Genomic DNA, 15,991 nt, shown 5'->3' with positions numbered 1-15,991 from the left:
GGGATTATGTTTATGTTTCCTCGTGTCATTCATGCAACAGAAATTCATGCCTAGTGTGTAGAAATACTGATTTTCTCGTCAGAGATACAAGTTAAAGAAGGGGAACTCCTTTTAATTTGTAGCAATCGTACAGCATCTCAAGGATTTCTAAATCTTACTGTCATTATTAACAGGAGGCAAAGATCTTGCAATGTGAACATCAAAGGAATCTGACGTTATTTGGAAACAGCATTTGGTACATTGCATCAAATTCTACAACTTGACTTTTAAGAAGGCTCAAGAGAAAGCTTTTCTTCCCCCCCCCCCCTTTTTTTTTTCCCTGGCTTCTAAGGATCTTTATTTATCACCCGCAGGGGCATTACACTGAGTAATTAGATTGGACCAGGAGAATGACTTAATTTTACAAGAAACTCATTAATTCATCCTATTTAAAATCTTCTCATTTCACCCAAAACCCAATTATGCTTGTAGTGGCAATGATCTGGAAAGGCATTGTCTCGTAGGTATTAGGGGGGCCACTGGGACTTCTGTGGTATTCATGTCGGGGAGACAAGGGTGACTCCCTTTCTTTGACTTTTAGGTCAAAAGAACTAGTTGCTGGGACAGCTTGACAATTAGAAAGCCCTGATGAGCATTTGGAAGTAAAACAGCTGTACAATAACGGAGGGGTTCATGGTGCGGGGCAGAAAGCTCATCAAAAGAGACTATCCAAACAATCGAGTTCTCTAATTAACACACAAAAATCTGCTCAGAAATGGAAATAACAGTAAAAGAGAGCTGAGAAGATGCTGCCTACTTATGTAGCAGATGTGGTTTTGTTACCATCCGAGAGAAAATCCATCCTCTTAAAGAATAAGAACAACATTGAGGCAAAAAATAGAAACAACTTTTTGTTCCTAAGGGTGCAGTTAAAACATGAGCTTAAAATATTTCTAGATAGGGAAGAGCAGTAGGAAGAATAACCAGTAAGACATGAAATATGCTATCAAAGTATTTTTTCAAGTCTTTAAACACAAATTTATTTTCTCACTGCAATTTGTAAGCCTGACACTGAAATATCTTTTCTTAAGTTCTTTGCTTTGTTCTTCATTTCACCAAGAATACTATTTTAGGGTTTGTCCGTTAAAGTTGGCTACAATCATTGGCTTTAAAAAAGTTTACTCTTTTCTATCGTGCATGGAAGGAGATTTCAGTCAAAATTGTATCTCCAGGAATTTTGAAATTTGCATGAGTACATAGCTGGTATGTTTTTCTGCTTCAAAATATGGAAACTATTAAATGCATAGTTTCTGCAATTTCAGCTAACTCCACAGATTTTTAGCTATAGTATTCACTTGCCTGAGATAATAAATGTTCTCAGTGGTGCACGTGGTCCCTCTTCGGAAGGAGAGGTGCGGCAGGAGTGTGGTTTGTGTTTGGTTGCTGATCCTCTCCTGGTTGAAGGCTCTTTCCTTGCAGAACTCATTTTGAGATCACAGCCTTTAGCACAGGGATCTGTAGGGTGATGGCTCTGCAGTCCAACATCCCTGTGCCTGTTCCATACTTTCCCCTGTACAGGGCTGTCATCCCACTATCTTTTTTGCTACTGCTGCAAATAAGCACTTCAGAACATCTGTGTCAAATTTTGTTCTAGTGTAAGTTACTGTGACCAGCAGGTTGAGTGAGGCGATTCTTTTCTCTCATGAGACCCCACCTGCAGTACTATGCCCAGCTCTGGGGCCCCCAACACAGGAGGGACATGAACTTGGAGCGAGTCCAGAGGAGGCCATGAGGATGATCAGAGGGCTGGAGCACCTCTGCTATGAAGGCAGGCTGAGAGAGCTGGGCTGGGCTTGTTTGGCCTGGAGAGGAGAAGGCTCCAGGGAGACCTTATAACAGTCTTTCAAAACGTAATGGGACCTAAAAGAGATCTGGAGAGGGACTTTTTACAAGGGCATGTAGGGATAGGACAAAGGGAAATGCTTTTTAGTGGAAGAGTAGATTTAGATTAGATATGAGGAAGAAATTCTTCACTGTGAGGGCGATGAGACACTGGCACAGGTTGTCCAGAGAAGCTGCCCCATCCCTGGCAGTGTTCAAGGCCAGGTTGGATGGCGTTTTGAGCATCCTGGTCTACTGCAAGGTGTCCCTGCCCATGGCAGGTGGATTGGAACTAGATGATCTTTAAGGTCCTTTCCAACCTAAACCATTTTATGACAAGTTCATTGACTTAAATAGATTTACTTGAGCAAAACCATATTTCTGTGCTTGTTTATTCACTGCATTCTCTTTAGTAGCTCCTAATATGGATATCAGTATTGGTTGTGAGTTTTTGTCTTCAGCAGGGGCTGAGGCAGCAGGTAGAAATTTCTGGCCTTCATCTGTGGTTGTCCGGGCTGCTGCAGGAGCTCCTGCTCAGTGGCCATTAGCTCAGGACTGGCTTGCTTGGACCTTCCCTATCCCATCTTCTGCTCAGAGCTCAGTCAGCCCTACCTGGCTCCAGGGTCTCTTCCCTCCCTGGTTCAGAGTCCCACTTAGCCTTCTCATTGGTGAAGCACTGAGCACTGCCTCCATGGCACTACCAAAGCCTCTGCTTGAAGCTCGCTGGGATTTTCTTGAGATATGCACTGCATATTTATTGATTTGGGAACATGTCAACAAAGAGATTGGGATGGTTTCTTTGTCGATGCCTTTGCAAGACATTACACTTTTTTTTTTTTAAGAACTATTAAGCATGTCAAGCCTTTTCCAAACTATGACAAAAAGATTCATTGCCATTTCAGCAAGGACAAAGGAACGATTTAAGAGCAAGGACTGGGGGATTTTTTTTAACAACATTAAATTTGCAAGAGTCATGTTTTTAAACACCCGACCCTGAATAGTTAAAAACAATTTAATACATCTATTTTGTTGTAGCTGTGACTAGAAAGAATCCAGTTTTGGGGTTTGGGTTTGGTTTTTGTGTTGTTTTTTTTTTTTTTTTTTTTTTTTTTATGAGAAAGCCATGAGCCTGAAAATCAGGTTTTAATGGAAAATGGGAGTTTGAAATATAGCTTCAGAAAACTTACATTCAGATTTGACTGAAGTCCCAAGAATCTTCAGGGCAATTTTTGCAGTTTTAACATTTAATCACTCTGGTAAATTAAGAAATAAATTTAAAAAGATATATATAATAACCATCAATGTTTGCCAAATCCTGTCTCACTTTAAAAGAAATAGAAATCAAATAGATTTTAACATTAGGACTCAGCATAATTACTTCAAGCTGATGCCCATTTAAAATCAATGTGATTTGTCCTAAGGAAAAACTGTGAGCTATTTCATGCTGAAATTATTTGTTTGAGAATTGTCCTTGGATCTAATGCAGATGATTGTTCTGCTTGTGGGTGATCTGAATGCAAGAAAAGTTTTTTCTCTCTTTAGAAAAAAACCCCAAAACCTAACAGAAAGAACTAATTAAGGCAAAGCTAAGGAACCGAATTCAAAGTTTGCATTGCACATGTGAACTAATCTTTTTACAATGGTATCTTTCGAAAACTGGGTAAGAACTCCATTCATGCTGGATCTCACCCGGCATATCCTTCCTAGAAAAGCAGCCGCATGAAGATTTGTCATGAGCAAGCAATAAAGACTTTCAGGGAACAGGTTCTATACAGGCTTCTTGTTTGCCTACTAAATCATTAACTTCCCAAAAAGCCCATCCATAGCCTTAGCAGGCACTGGTTGTAATAGGTGTGTCAGCAGCACTTCATGCTAAGAACAGCTTTTACAGGATTAAATTCAAGTTTTTAAGTGACAGTATCATGGAGCTCTTAAGGGCAAAGCACTACTCTCTAATGTTCTTTTATGCATTGTGCTGAAATGCGGTGAATCTCTGACCATGCTAAAATGAAGAAAACTAAGTGTCCAGGAGTAGGTAGGTTTTGAAGGAAAATGGCTGTGTTTGCTTTAGGAGCAGCCACTGCATTTGGAGAGCTTTCTTCACGTCTTGAAATATTAATGATCTTTGCTTAATATAGTAGAAAACAAAATACAGTGCATGGAGAAGAAGAAAATCCTTGAATTACAGACTGTTGACCTTGCAGTACCCACTGAATCCATCTATTCCCTTTAAACCACCAAGTCTGAAAAGACAGTGAAAACCAGGAATGGTTGCAAAAATCTTTACCTCTGACATTTTCCTACCTTTCCAACAACATGTTACAGGCTGAGCAGGATCTCCATGTATTTATCATCTAAGTATTTTAATACTAAGAGGGCTAAAGACAACCCTTCATTTAGTAATTTCTCTGAACTATGATGTTTGTATTATCAGTAATGTTAGAGTTTTGTTTTAAAAGCCTCGAAGAAGAGAAATAATTAGGAGGATAACAGTAGTCAGCCTGGTGTCTCCTCTTGTATTCTGTTTTTCCATGCCTTGTATATATATATGGCAGCAAGATATGACTGCCCTCGTCATATACAGGCTTAGGTATACTTCCGATCTGAGCTGTGCCAGTGAAAACCAGGAATAATATCTCAGATCAGTATCTGGCACTTGACTGCTGCTGTTATTAAACCAGGCACAAGAGGACACATAGCGATAATACAGCTCACTCACCAGATGCTGCAAAGCATATAAAAAAATCAAAGGTAATTTTCCTTTTCTTTTTAATTTTTTTTTCTGGCCAATTCCCATCACAAGCAGAAGGTGTTTTACACAAGCTGCCTTTGTGTACTGCAACTGCCTGGCTGTACCCAGTGGGTTTGTATTTGTGTTCAGGCACTAATTGTCTCTGATGTGGGGAGGCTGGGTTTGACCCCCATGATTCTTCCTACCAAAGCTGTGGTTTCTGGTTTTAACTGAAACCCTGAGGCCATTTGAAGTATGGCCAAAAAGCACCTTGCAGGTTGAACCTTATCTAATAATGCGACGCATGTAAATTCTGGAAGCATAAATCTTAGTCACTTGAGCAGTGTGCTTTTATATGATCCTCTGGTCCAGCAGCAGCCATGGAGAGCAAAAGCAGACTGATCTCCCGGTGCTCTTACAGATGGCGCACGGCACGTTGTAAAGTTAGGACTCGTTAAGTAAATTCCATAAATGGCTTTAGTTAATAAGAGTGAAGTAACTTGCTGTTTTATACATGCATTGCTAAAATCCCCCTCCATTTCCCATTCAGGGCTTAATAAGAAAAGGAGGGAAAGTACAAGGAGGGCTAAGGGAAGGGTAAAACAGGAGTGAGCTTCAGCTGCGCGGAAGCCTGCACCCCATGTACTGGAGCCTGTGCGTAGCAGAGGAACCCCAAAGGAAGCGTAGGTGATAGATGATAAGATGTGAGAGGGAGTCATGCAGTACATCCTGGGAACAACCTTTCCTTTCTACGTATTTGCATGCCTGGGTATTTTCTCTGTTCTCCATAATGCTGAAAGCCAGTGCTGATGGTGGGCTTTTATCTCTAGCCAAGGAGAAATTTCTAGGATGACATACCTGTTAGCCACTATGAAAATGTGTTATTAATGATGCTAATGAGTTTTTTCCAAGCAATGTGAAAGTGGCCATTTGTGTAAGCATTGCATTTATGAAGATTTTGTCACTGAAAGCTTGCCAGTTGCATGTGAGACCTGGTGGCAGTGGTGCACTTACTGCTATGCCCTGGCTTCAAAGCAGGGAGAACACTCCTGATTTCCTCCCTTGGGGATTAAGAGCCAAATGAATTCTGCCTTGCCAGGAGGGAGATGTGCCATTTCCGGGCATGTTAGGCTTGGGCCTCACTGCCAATCCCAGTGGGTTCCTGTCCCACTCCATCTTAAAAATTGGCAGTGTCTGACTGTCAGCTGCCATTCCTTAAGTGGTCATAGAATAAACCAATTGCACCCCTTTTGTCGTGCTCTGTGTGTGTGCCTGGATGCAGGTGGACATGGGTTAAACAGCATGCAACTCTACAGCAAGCACAAAGAGGCAGCTGATTTTCTGGCAGTGCAAATAGAAGAGTATAATTTTTTTTTTACCATCTCCAAGCCAGCTTTTAAAATGGCTCTTGTTGGAATTAGAAATCAGTATCCCCTGACATAGGATTACTCATTAAGAGCGTGATCATAGTTAATTCTTCACCTGGGGCTAAGAGGACATCATTAGATCTCTTTGAAATGTCTCCTGCCTTGATTTTGAATAAGTAAGCTAGCAATTTATGATCACAGCCTGGGCAAGTAACACTCTCCCTTCCTGTTCCTCTGTCTAGCTTGCAAAATCGGATACTACAAGGCTCTCTCGACAGATGTTGCTTGTGCCAAATGCCCGCCTCACAGCTACTCCATCTGGGAAGGCTCTACCTCCTGCACCTGCGACCGGGGCTTTTTCCGAGCTGAAAATGATGCTGCCTCCATGCCCTGCACTCGTAAGTTGGTCTTTGAACAATCTCTTCCCCTTTTATTATCCCTTTCTTCTCCTGTTCTTCTTTCACTGTGTATGTAGGAAATGTTGCCCAGAGACATGCATCTCTAGGAAGTGTCCTGCTTCTGAGAGCAGCATTCAGTAGCTCTTACAGCCCATTGCAGGTGTGGTTAGCATTTTGGCTCACACTTCTGGCAGAGAAAGCATCAGTTCTCAGCCCTGAATTCCCAGCAGTGACATGGCTGCACTGACCCTTGAGAGCGATTTACAGTCTAAATAAATCAGGAGACTGGGAGGAGGCAAAGCTGCAAAAGAGGAGTGACCTGCCTCAGTAACAGAATTGGAAATAAAACACAGGTTGATGTTCCAGCTCGAGGGCCTGTCCAGTGATCACATCACCTTTCATCTCTTTAAATATTGGTATGTGTAGAAATTACGGAAGTTTTTCCCATAATTTTATGACTGAGGGTAAATGGGTAATATTTATAATCACATTATATATCTAATTTGCTCAAAATATGGCTAGTGACCATTAGGAACATAAAAATGGAAGGGGTGGTGTTAATAAATCTTAAACCTTAATGAAACAAGCACTGAAAGTATGGTTTATTTTATCCTTTATAGATAAATATAGCATGTACAGCAAATGGAATTTGCTTTAGTTCTACCAAAATGCCTCCAGCAGGGAGAACAAGCAGTGTAGTGCACTGAGCACTCTCATGGGGTTGCTGGAACAACTCCTTGTCCTATGTGTTGGCTAATGGCTCACTCAGCCAAAGACCTGAGATTCCAGTCATGCCCTGGTGTTAAATCGTGATCATCTAGTTCTTCAGTTTTCACTTCTATAGGAGCAGGGCAGTTTGAAACAGTAAGTGAAAGGGTTGTATTTTACTATGGGATATCCATTTGTGGCTTTTCCTGAAAGCTATTGGAAATACTTCCAGATTTTTGGAGTTCAGCTGTGTATTTATGCAGAGATTGTGTGTGTCTCTGAGTGAGACAAGACTGAGATATTTCTTTTGTAACATTTTAATATATTCCAAATTTGTTTTGGAGAGATGACTCACATTTATTTAAATCTTAATTTCTCCCTTACAAGGCAGAAACAAAGTATGTCCATAACTAAGCCAGCACTCATCCCTTCCCCACACCCCCTTAACTCCAGCTCTTCTTCAGTGATCTCCTTTTTGGCTGGGAGTTTTTCTGGATAGTGGTTAAGCAGGTCTGGGTACAGCCAGGATCAGCTGCTTTTGCTTAGTAGGAAAGCAGAGAGGTCCATCTATCCCTTGCCAAAAATTGACTGGGGATGAAGGTCTAACCTTGCTGAAGTTGGTATGAAGATGCTTTTTATAATATAGTTTACACGAGGAGATCTAAAGCTTGACCATTTTGATAGGAGAAAGGTCTTCTTGCAACAATAAAACTATTGTTTGGAAGGTACGCCCTAAATAACATTATACCAGCAAAAGTTTCTCGTAAAGCCCTGATCCTAGTGAGTGATATCCTGACCAAATTGAAATCAAATCAGTAATCAACTGGTTGAATTTAAATAGACATGTGCAGTGAGTGAAGCACGAGGAGACAGCAAAACACTTCCAGATGGGGAAATTGTTAGCAAATGATATATGTGCTTGTATTGCAAAATGTACCCCTGCAAGCTTGGCCCTTATTTGTCAAGTCTTGGGCCTGCTTCTGGCACCCATCCCCATTCCTGTCTTGAGAGGTCAGTCAAAGTTGAAGTCCCTGATCTTAGTCTTTTACCCTGAAAATACGAAGAGGGAAGAAGAGAAGGCAGGGGGCATGGTGCTCGTCTCGGTCTTCAGCTCTACAGCAGTCCAGGAGAACTTGGCATGCAGCAGCAAGCCAACAACACAATCCCATAGACACCTGTTCCTGGGGAAAAGGTTGCCTGTCTCTGGAGGTCCCACTTCAGAGCTTTCAATTTTCCTGTAGCTTAAGGGCTTCTTTTTCTGTGATCCAGTATGAAGGAAGACACAGAGGATATTTGTGAGTTGGCTTGTGGGGCAGCTTTGCTCCCTCACTCACTGCCGTGCTTGCTAATATCCCCTCCTTGAGGTGTGCCCCAGCAGTGTTTGGACATCGCGGTGATGGTGGTACCTGTGCAGGCTCAGCATGCAGCCCTGCACGTGTGGTGCACCTCTGTGTTGTGCAAGGGGCTTTGGGGGAGCCATTTGCTCCCCACGCTCCTGCCACTGAGTAACCCGTGCACTTGAGACAAGTGACAGGAACCATCTAGAGGGCTCTGCTGAAGGAAGCCCCTCCGGAAGAAGCCTCTTGTTTGTCTGCCTTTCCTGACAAGATGTGGAGACAGAAGGGAGCATAAACATCAAAGGTTCTTTCAGACAGATTCAGACTCTAATCAGTTCTTACCAGTTGGTTAAACCAGGTGACAAACCCAATTCCCTTGTGCTGACAGCCATAATAATAAGGCACCTTCTTTGTTCATTATGCTCTGTTTAACCCTGGTATTCTCATTCAGGCCTGCATTTAGTAATCGCTCAGTGTGACGGCGCACTAATGAAGAAATAAAACACAGTATCTGAGATCCGTTCTTCTAGCAAAAAGATAGACTCTGCTCCACTGGCTTGTAAAATCAGGTTTCTGTTCACTTGGAGAACTATTAGACCAGGTGAATAAATGTAACATTCGGTAATTTGGAGAGGGCACCTGGAATGGACTGTGGATTGATCCTTTCTTCATTATTTCTAAACATTTTTTAAGATTAAGAACTTCAGCCTTCTTAGGATGTGTTTTTGTAAAGCTTTGACCCTTGGCTATTGATTTCCTTTACAGTTCCTTTAGAACTGGCTGTTCTCGTCACTTACTTCTCCTTCTAGGTTGGGGGGGGGAAGACTGTTCTGACTTTCTATTAGCCTGATTGTGCTAGCGGATTGAAAGGGAATTGGAGAATTCTCCTTCCTTTTCCTTTTCCTTTTTTGCAATTCCCATGGTAAATAATAAAAGCAACACCTGTTTCCTGATGCACTGGTCTGGAGATGTGCTCCAGAGACTTCTTGTTCCGTAATACCAGTCTCTGACATGTCCATTCCTTGTTGAGTTGTACAAACTGTGCTTAACCTTCAGGTAAGCCAGGCATCCAATCTGAACAAATAACTCAGACTCTGGCTTTAGTATTCTGCTCTATTTTAGCTTTGCTAGAGTGATTAGTTACATCTGGCTTTAAGCTTGTACAGGTAAGAGCAGAATGTGGTAGGATGTGAGCACAGGAGCCTACAGTGGGGTATGTCTGAAGGCCAGGCATAGACACCCTGACATACCCATGTTTACTGATGCATCTTTTCCCTTGAGCTTGCCTCATGAGGATAATCATCAACATGTCTGTCACCACTGAGGAGCAGAGTCTTCCTGGATCTGCCACTTTGACCTGACAAAGGAATTTAGACTTTCAACGCTGAAGCAGAGTGGGCTTGTCAGCTGTGTGTGCTTGGGCATGGGGATGGTGTAATTGACCTGTAATATAGTCGAGCAAAACCTATGGAAAACACAGTCGCCTTTTTCTTTTGGAAACATCACAAATATAATGTTAAGGCAACTATTTAGACCTTCATTATATTTCCATATTTGCTGAGAGAATGGGTCTTTCATGAGGTTAGCAATCTAATGGAGAATAAATTGTCTTAGCAACACACAAATCCACGAGGCTGGTAAACAATCAGTCTCAATTATGGTCCTCATCCCTGAGTTTCCTTCCCTGTAAGGAGATAGTCTGTGAATTGCAGCCTGGTGCAGGCAGGTGCAGTTCCCACCCAAATTAATGGGTGTTGGTCCTGTGTCCCCACCGTTAATGAGTCAAATTCTCTAACTGTTTCTTAACAAACAATGATCACATTATGAGTGACAACAGGACAGATTTGTATTGTTTATATTGTCTGTTCGATTCAGATTATTAATGATTTTTAATTGGGAGCCCTTTACAAAAGAGAGATTACCAGCATAGACTGTCCAGCTTGAAATCTGTCTCAGTAAATGACCCTGAATAATTTAGTCTGTTGTGCCACCCAAACAGTGACTGATTGATTGATATTTTGGCATGGCCTGAAATATTTCTAAAACAGTTACATTTAAGACAGTTTATACCAGGGAACCTTAGAGACAATGAGAGCAAATTTAGTGAGATACAAGAGAAAAGTGCCTGCTTTAAAAGGGCTTCCTCCAAGTTTAGGTTATCAAGAAACTGAAGAGCCTGACTTCAAACAGCAAACATCACTTACTTGTCTTTACATTCGCCTCTTCTAATTGAATTTAGTGCACTGCTGTATTTCCTCCAGAAAGTATATTGTTTTTAAATTACCATTTCAGTGCTATTACTCAAGGCTCCTGCTTCTAATGCTTTCTGACAGTTATCAGCATAATGAACCATAATGAAATGATGAGCAATCTACAGTGGAAACTCAATGTGGATTCCACTAGAGCTGTGTGACTGTGTTGTTAAAATTTGAATGCACATTAAAATAACACTGTCCTTATTTGTTTCCAAGGTCAAGGCTTTAAAAAAGGTCTGAGAGGTCTAAACATTTCGATTTTGTAAATGTTGTGGTCTAATATATGCCCTTAGTCCAATCTTGTGTTGCATTTAATATATATCAGAGATAAATATTTGACCTGTATTTTCAAAAAAGAGTGAATTTACCTACCTAATAACTGTGCTTGCAAATGAGTAATTACACAGGAGCTGATTATTTGAGCATACGTTTATTAAGATTGCTTAGACTACTAAATAAACAAATGTACTCTTTTTCCTTCAGCTTAACTTGTGCCTTTTCTAAATTTCCAGACAGATGCTGATTATCACTCTTCTAGCTTTTAAAAGAATAAGAAAGTAGGGTACAATGCGCGGTTATGCTGGCTAGTATGTTGTAGGGAGGTTTGCACTGGTGTTGCCGTGCTTCCTTCCCAGGGTTTGCACACTTGTTCTGGCACTGCTTCAGTCTGAACTCTGCTGTTCAGTCTAACCTCTGTTGTTGGAGCCTGTTCTCTATAACATAAAGTATACACCAATGCAGATATTTGGAAGTTAAATTTATGTAATAATTCTTCCACCTCTTTATATATGTCTGTATCTTATTCATAAAACATCATATAAGGTTGTTTATTATGCACAGTATGTCAAAATGCCTTTTAAGGTGCATTATGGCAGTTGCAAGAGCAGAGGGAACAGTGGGTAGGCAATATGGAGAGAATGATTTTTCTTTTCTGCATAGGCTGGGAAAATAGACCATGCATTGCTGCCAGTCTGAGAGAAAGGGATTGTGAGTGATGGGAATCTCAAAGGAGAAGGCTGTCTCCCCTTGTCTGTGGTGACAGGCTGAAGGAATTGAGAAAATGTTGAATAAGAAGGGGAGTGGTTATTGCTTGAAGAGAAGAGACGAGAGTAATTTGACAATGTGTGTTTATCATCAGTAGACTTGAAATCATCACTCCTTTAAATACAGCAACTGTTTATTAGCTGTCTTCTGATTTTCTGGCCAGAACCTTAAATTAACAGAGACATTTACTCAATTAAGTGGGGGCTTTGATTTGGTTAGTCCGGACCCAGTTCTGTAGAGTCGTTGAAGTAAATTAGAGGGCTAACAGAGTAAGAAATTCAGCAGTTGGGCCAATGACAGAACAACTTATTTTTCTGACTGGATTTCTTTCCTGTCAGACTGTCTGGTAACTTTCTGGTATTCACAGCGGAATCCTTCTTTTTATCTTGAAAGAGTGAGTGAACACATGTGGTATTGTCTGCAGCACAGTGTATTAGAGTAGATGCAACAATGCACCTTAGCATGCCTGGCAATATAAAATGTTCTTACATGGTGGTTTTGGAAGAGAACCCCAGAGCCCACAGGGGTGGCACCTGCAAGCGTTGGTTTCACACAGTTCTGCTAGTGGTAACTGGACCTCTTCGCTTAATTCCTTTAGCCTGGAGAGAAGAGGAATTGCCAATTGGATTGTTCTCCAGGTGAAAGGAACAAAGTCTATTGTGAAGCTGGTAACTAGGGTTCTTTTGGCAAGTAAATAGGAAATTGTACATGCCAGTAAAATGGGCATTTTATCATTGGCGCTGGTCCAAGATCCCTCACTTGGCAGAACTCCCACTGAAGTCAAAAGAATCTTGCCCAAGTAAATAAATTAAGAGTTGTTTACCAACTCTGTTGCCTTATTAAAACCCAGTCGTAATGCTAACCGTGCACAGAAAGGAGGGAGAGGTGGAAATCGAGCAGATGACTGATGCTTCAAGTGGCTGCCGCATCTTGTGGACTGTTGACTTTGGTCTCACCAGTTGTAAAAACGCACAATCTATAATGATAAATGGTCAGGAATAGCCAGGCGGACGGGAGGCGAGGGCTGTCTGACTGTCAGTGCTTGTGTAAATGAGCCCACAGCAACAGGAGACCTGTCCACAACTGCTGAAAGAAGCAATTAGTGGCAGCAACATATACAACTGTCACAGGGAAATGTGGGCTTTATTTCTAAGCCTAAACTTACACAGCCCAGGTGTTTACTTTGTGTTATAACTTGTCTTTCAGATGGTTAAAGATCAACAACAAAGGTTTATCTGAAGGGCTTCACAGCTCACATGCTGAAACATTATTGACAGCTCCACAGTTATATAAGTTTAATGAAGCTTTATGAGACAGAAAGAGAAGGCCAAAGTGCTCTTTTGTGAAGGCTGTACCTGGCACTGCGTTGCCAGACATTTTAGTGAGTTTAAAGACATTGATTATTTAATAATTACTTTTTTTGCATCTCCTCTGAAAATAGTAACCTCTCTATTTCACACTCAGCCCTGCCTCCAGGGAGATGAATTTTAGGATCATGATCAAGTTAAAGAGTATTGATTAGAGTTGTTAAAGGCTATCCTAGCAATAACAGCATCATGAGGCCTCGTTGAGAGAGTAGCAGTATGGTTACATCAGCGAGGCTGGCAGCATGACTAAAAGCCTTAGCAGAGCTGTACTGCCTCTTAGTGCCCAAGCTAGCCCCTTCAAAGGTACTTGAGGTACTTCCAGTGACATTTCATTGCTCTCTGTAGATATGCTCTGAAGATCTTTGGAGTTGTTCATTGTATGGATCTTTTCTTTTTTCACACCTCTTTATTTGTTCTCTTTATTCTTGCTGTGTTGTACACAAAAGCTGGCTTTCAGACCTTGTACAGCAGATGTGCTAAAGTTTTCACTGCTTCTGATAGTGAGTTTCTAGTTAGGTTTTCTTCCTATTAGACGGTTGGATGCTTACTCCCAGATGCCTGCTGCTCCTTTAACTTATCAAAGACTTGACTGCTCCTCTGTAGTACAGCCAAGGCCAAGTTGACGATTCAAAACAGGCCAGTTCATATGAGGCTCCTTTTAAACAACGGTGAGTCATAGCAGCCATCCCTGTTCTATGAATCTTGTTTATTATGTAGCAAATTAGCTCAAGATTTCTGAACACCCTGAGTTCCCTTTGAAATCACCAGAGATGAAGAGGGTCAGTGTCTCTAGAGCAGGCTCATAAAGATGATCCTTTTGTCAGTCCTGGTCCAAAGCCCATTGAAGCCTGCTGGTCTGCCTGATTGACTCGGATTAACAAACACCCGTAGCTGGCACTCTGCTGCATTTAACAGTATGTTTATAGGGTTTTGTCAGTTTGAGGGTGAAGTTGGAAAGCTTTGAACTACAGCAGGTTATCATTTTATTTTTACTGTTTGTCAGAATAATTTTTAATCCTTACCAAGCTAAGGTCTACTTTTTTGGCCTCAAAAAAGAAAGGTAATATTTTCCTCGAGGAGAGTGTGGGAATGGTTAGAGAAGATTAAAGTCTTTTCTACATGCTTGAGGTTTTCTGATGTCTGGTGGGAACTGCCAATGAAGCTTCCTTCCGATCTCACTCTGTCAGGCGAACGCAGACCGAATGCAGGGTGACAACCACTTGAAAATAATTATCCATTGCCCTGGCTGCAGAGACATCCGTTACCTGATAGAGAAATGTGCACAAATACACTGAGTAAATTATTTTTTTAAATAATTTTCTCCTTCTAGGGCTCAAAAGCTTTGTCCTGCTTGTTACTTAGTCTCATACACAGCTTTTGAAAGCATCTTGCTTTTAAAGGAGGGTTCATTTTAAATGCACTGATCTGGTGACTGACAGGGTGCTCATAGAGAAGGCTTGCCCTCTTGAGCTTATATACTTGAAATATCTCCATTAGCACTTCCATGGAGAGTGTGGGTTTCAGCTTGCATTTTTAATAGATTCCCTCCCACAGGTAGATCTTTCAAGGTGATGAATATTACCTGTACCATAGGTTAGTAGTAAATAGATGTGGTTACAGTCTAAATACTGATAATATCAGTTTAGTCCTGGGTAATAGTGCTGCCAAAATAATCCGCTACCACTGTTAGTGGCTGAGGACTAAGCTGGCACAGAAGAAGATGCTCCTGGTAAGGAGTCCTCTCCAAGGGAACAGGCTGGCACAGAGAAGTGCACACAGCAGCTGTTTGCGGTTGGAGAGCTTTATTTTGGGTACCATCAGAGTGGGTTTCTCATAAGTGCTAAATTCATGTTAAAGGCATTACGTGTCAGAACCTGTGCTGAGGGGCTTTTTGGTTTGTTCTGTGATATTTTTGTTTCTAACCCAAGAAAAGAGTATATAATCGTTACTCAGGTCTGATAAAATTGGCCAAACCAAAACTTTCTCTTTTCTCTGCAGTGCTTTGTCCATGGAACCTCTGAGAAAACAAAAGAAGGATTTTTTTTATTTTTTTTTTATTTTTATTTTTTTTAGTTTGCCTATAGCTTTGGTGAACAAAAGCTGTTTGCCCAAAATTTGGAGCTGCTAGTTGTCTAAAAGTGGGATTCTGGCATCCGGTCAGCTTGGGGCAGCAGAGAACCAAGTGACAAGTTCCTCCTTATTTCTTCTAATTTTCTGGGACAATAAAGTCACTTGGGAGCTGTTTTGCTGGGAACCATTTCTTTCTCTTATTCTTTCATTGTCTTAATCCACGCCTCCTAACCATACACTGTTGCTGAACTAAATTAACTGGTTTAGTGAAGAAAGTATTCTTTGTGTCAAACAAGTCTGTCTGGTCCAGTTGTAGAAAACTGTAATTGAATTTACTGCATCCACCCACAGAGACTTTTAGAGAAGTACCTTGCTGGGCAGATCAGTAATAAAAAAGGAAGATGTAAAACCAGGGATATTAAAACCTTTGTCATAACCATTTAAGCACAGTGCACTTAGAGTTCTACCTTCAGATCCCAGGGTTAGTTTCCAGAGGTATTTTTCAGTTGCGTAGATTGGTCGGTTTACAGCTGTAGGGAGAAAAGATGGGCTGACATGGTAGGAGTCTATCTGCATGCCAGACAAATCATGCCTGTCTGCCTGTCTCGCTGGAGTCCCTCCAGCTCCAGAGCCCAGCCACAGCACATTCTTTGACATGGGCTTGTGGTATATGGAGTTCGTTGAGGGAGGGGCTCTCTCCTTTTGACTTGTGGCTTCATGGTGGTGCTGACTTTGCAGTCCTGGTGCACCCTGGTTAGACCCCGTCCTTGGGCACGGCGAGGGTCTTGGTATCTGTACTTTCCCTTTGGCATGCATGAAGGGCTGGGTGCAACCAACCCCTGAGAACAGCAGGA

At 41.5% G+C, this 15,991-nt stretch overlaps 1 protein-coding gene across 1 annotated transcript in view; it reads left to right on the top strand.

Annotated features, from left to right (window-relative positions):
* EPHA4 (EPH receptor A4) overlaps window positions 1–15,991 on the top strand; it is a 102,617-nt gene that overhangs the window by 35,556 nt on the left and 51,070 nt on the right. Inside the window, exon 3 of the mRNA XM_010018881.1 lies at window positions 6,201–6,356. Coding sequence (XP_010017183.1) covers window positions 6,201–6,356 — 156 coding nt within the window. The remainder of the gene's footprint in view (window positions 1–6,200; window positions 6,357–15,991) is intronic.

This window comes from Nestor notabilis, unplaced genomic scaffold (genome assembly GCF_000696875.1).
Source record: "Nestor notabilis isolate BGI_N333 unplaced genomic scaffold, ASM69687v1 scaffold1127, whole genome shotgun sequence".
In the NCBI taxonomy this organism is placed as follows: domain Eukaryota; kingdom Metazoa; phylum Chordata; class Aves; order Psittaciformes; family Psittacidae; genus Nestor; species Nestor notabilis.
This window is presented reverse-complemented; position numbering and strand designations above follow the sequence as displayed.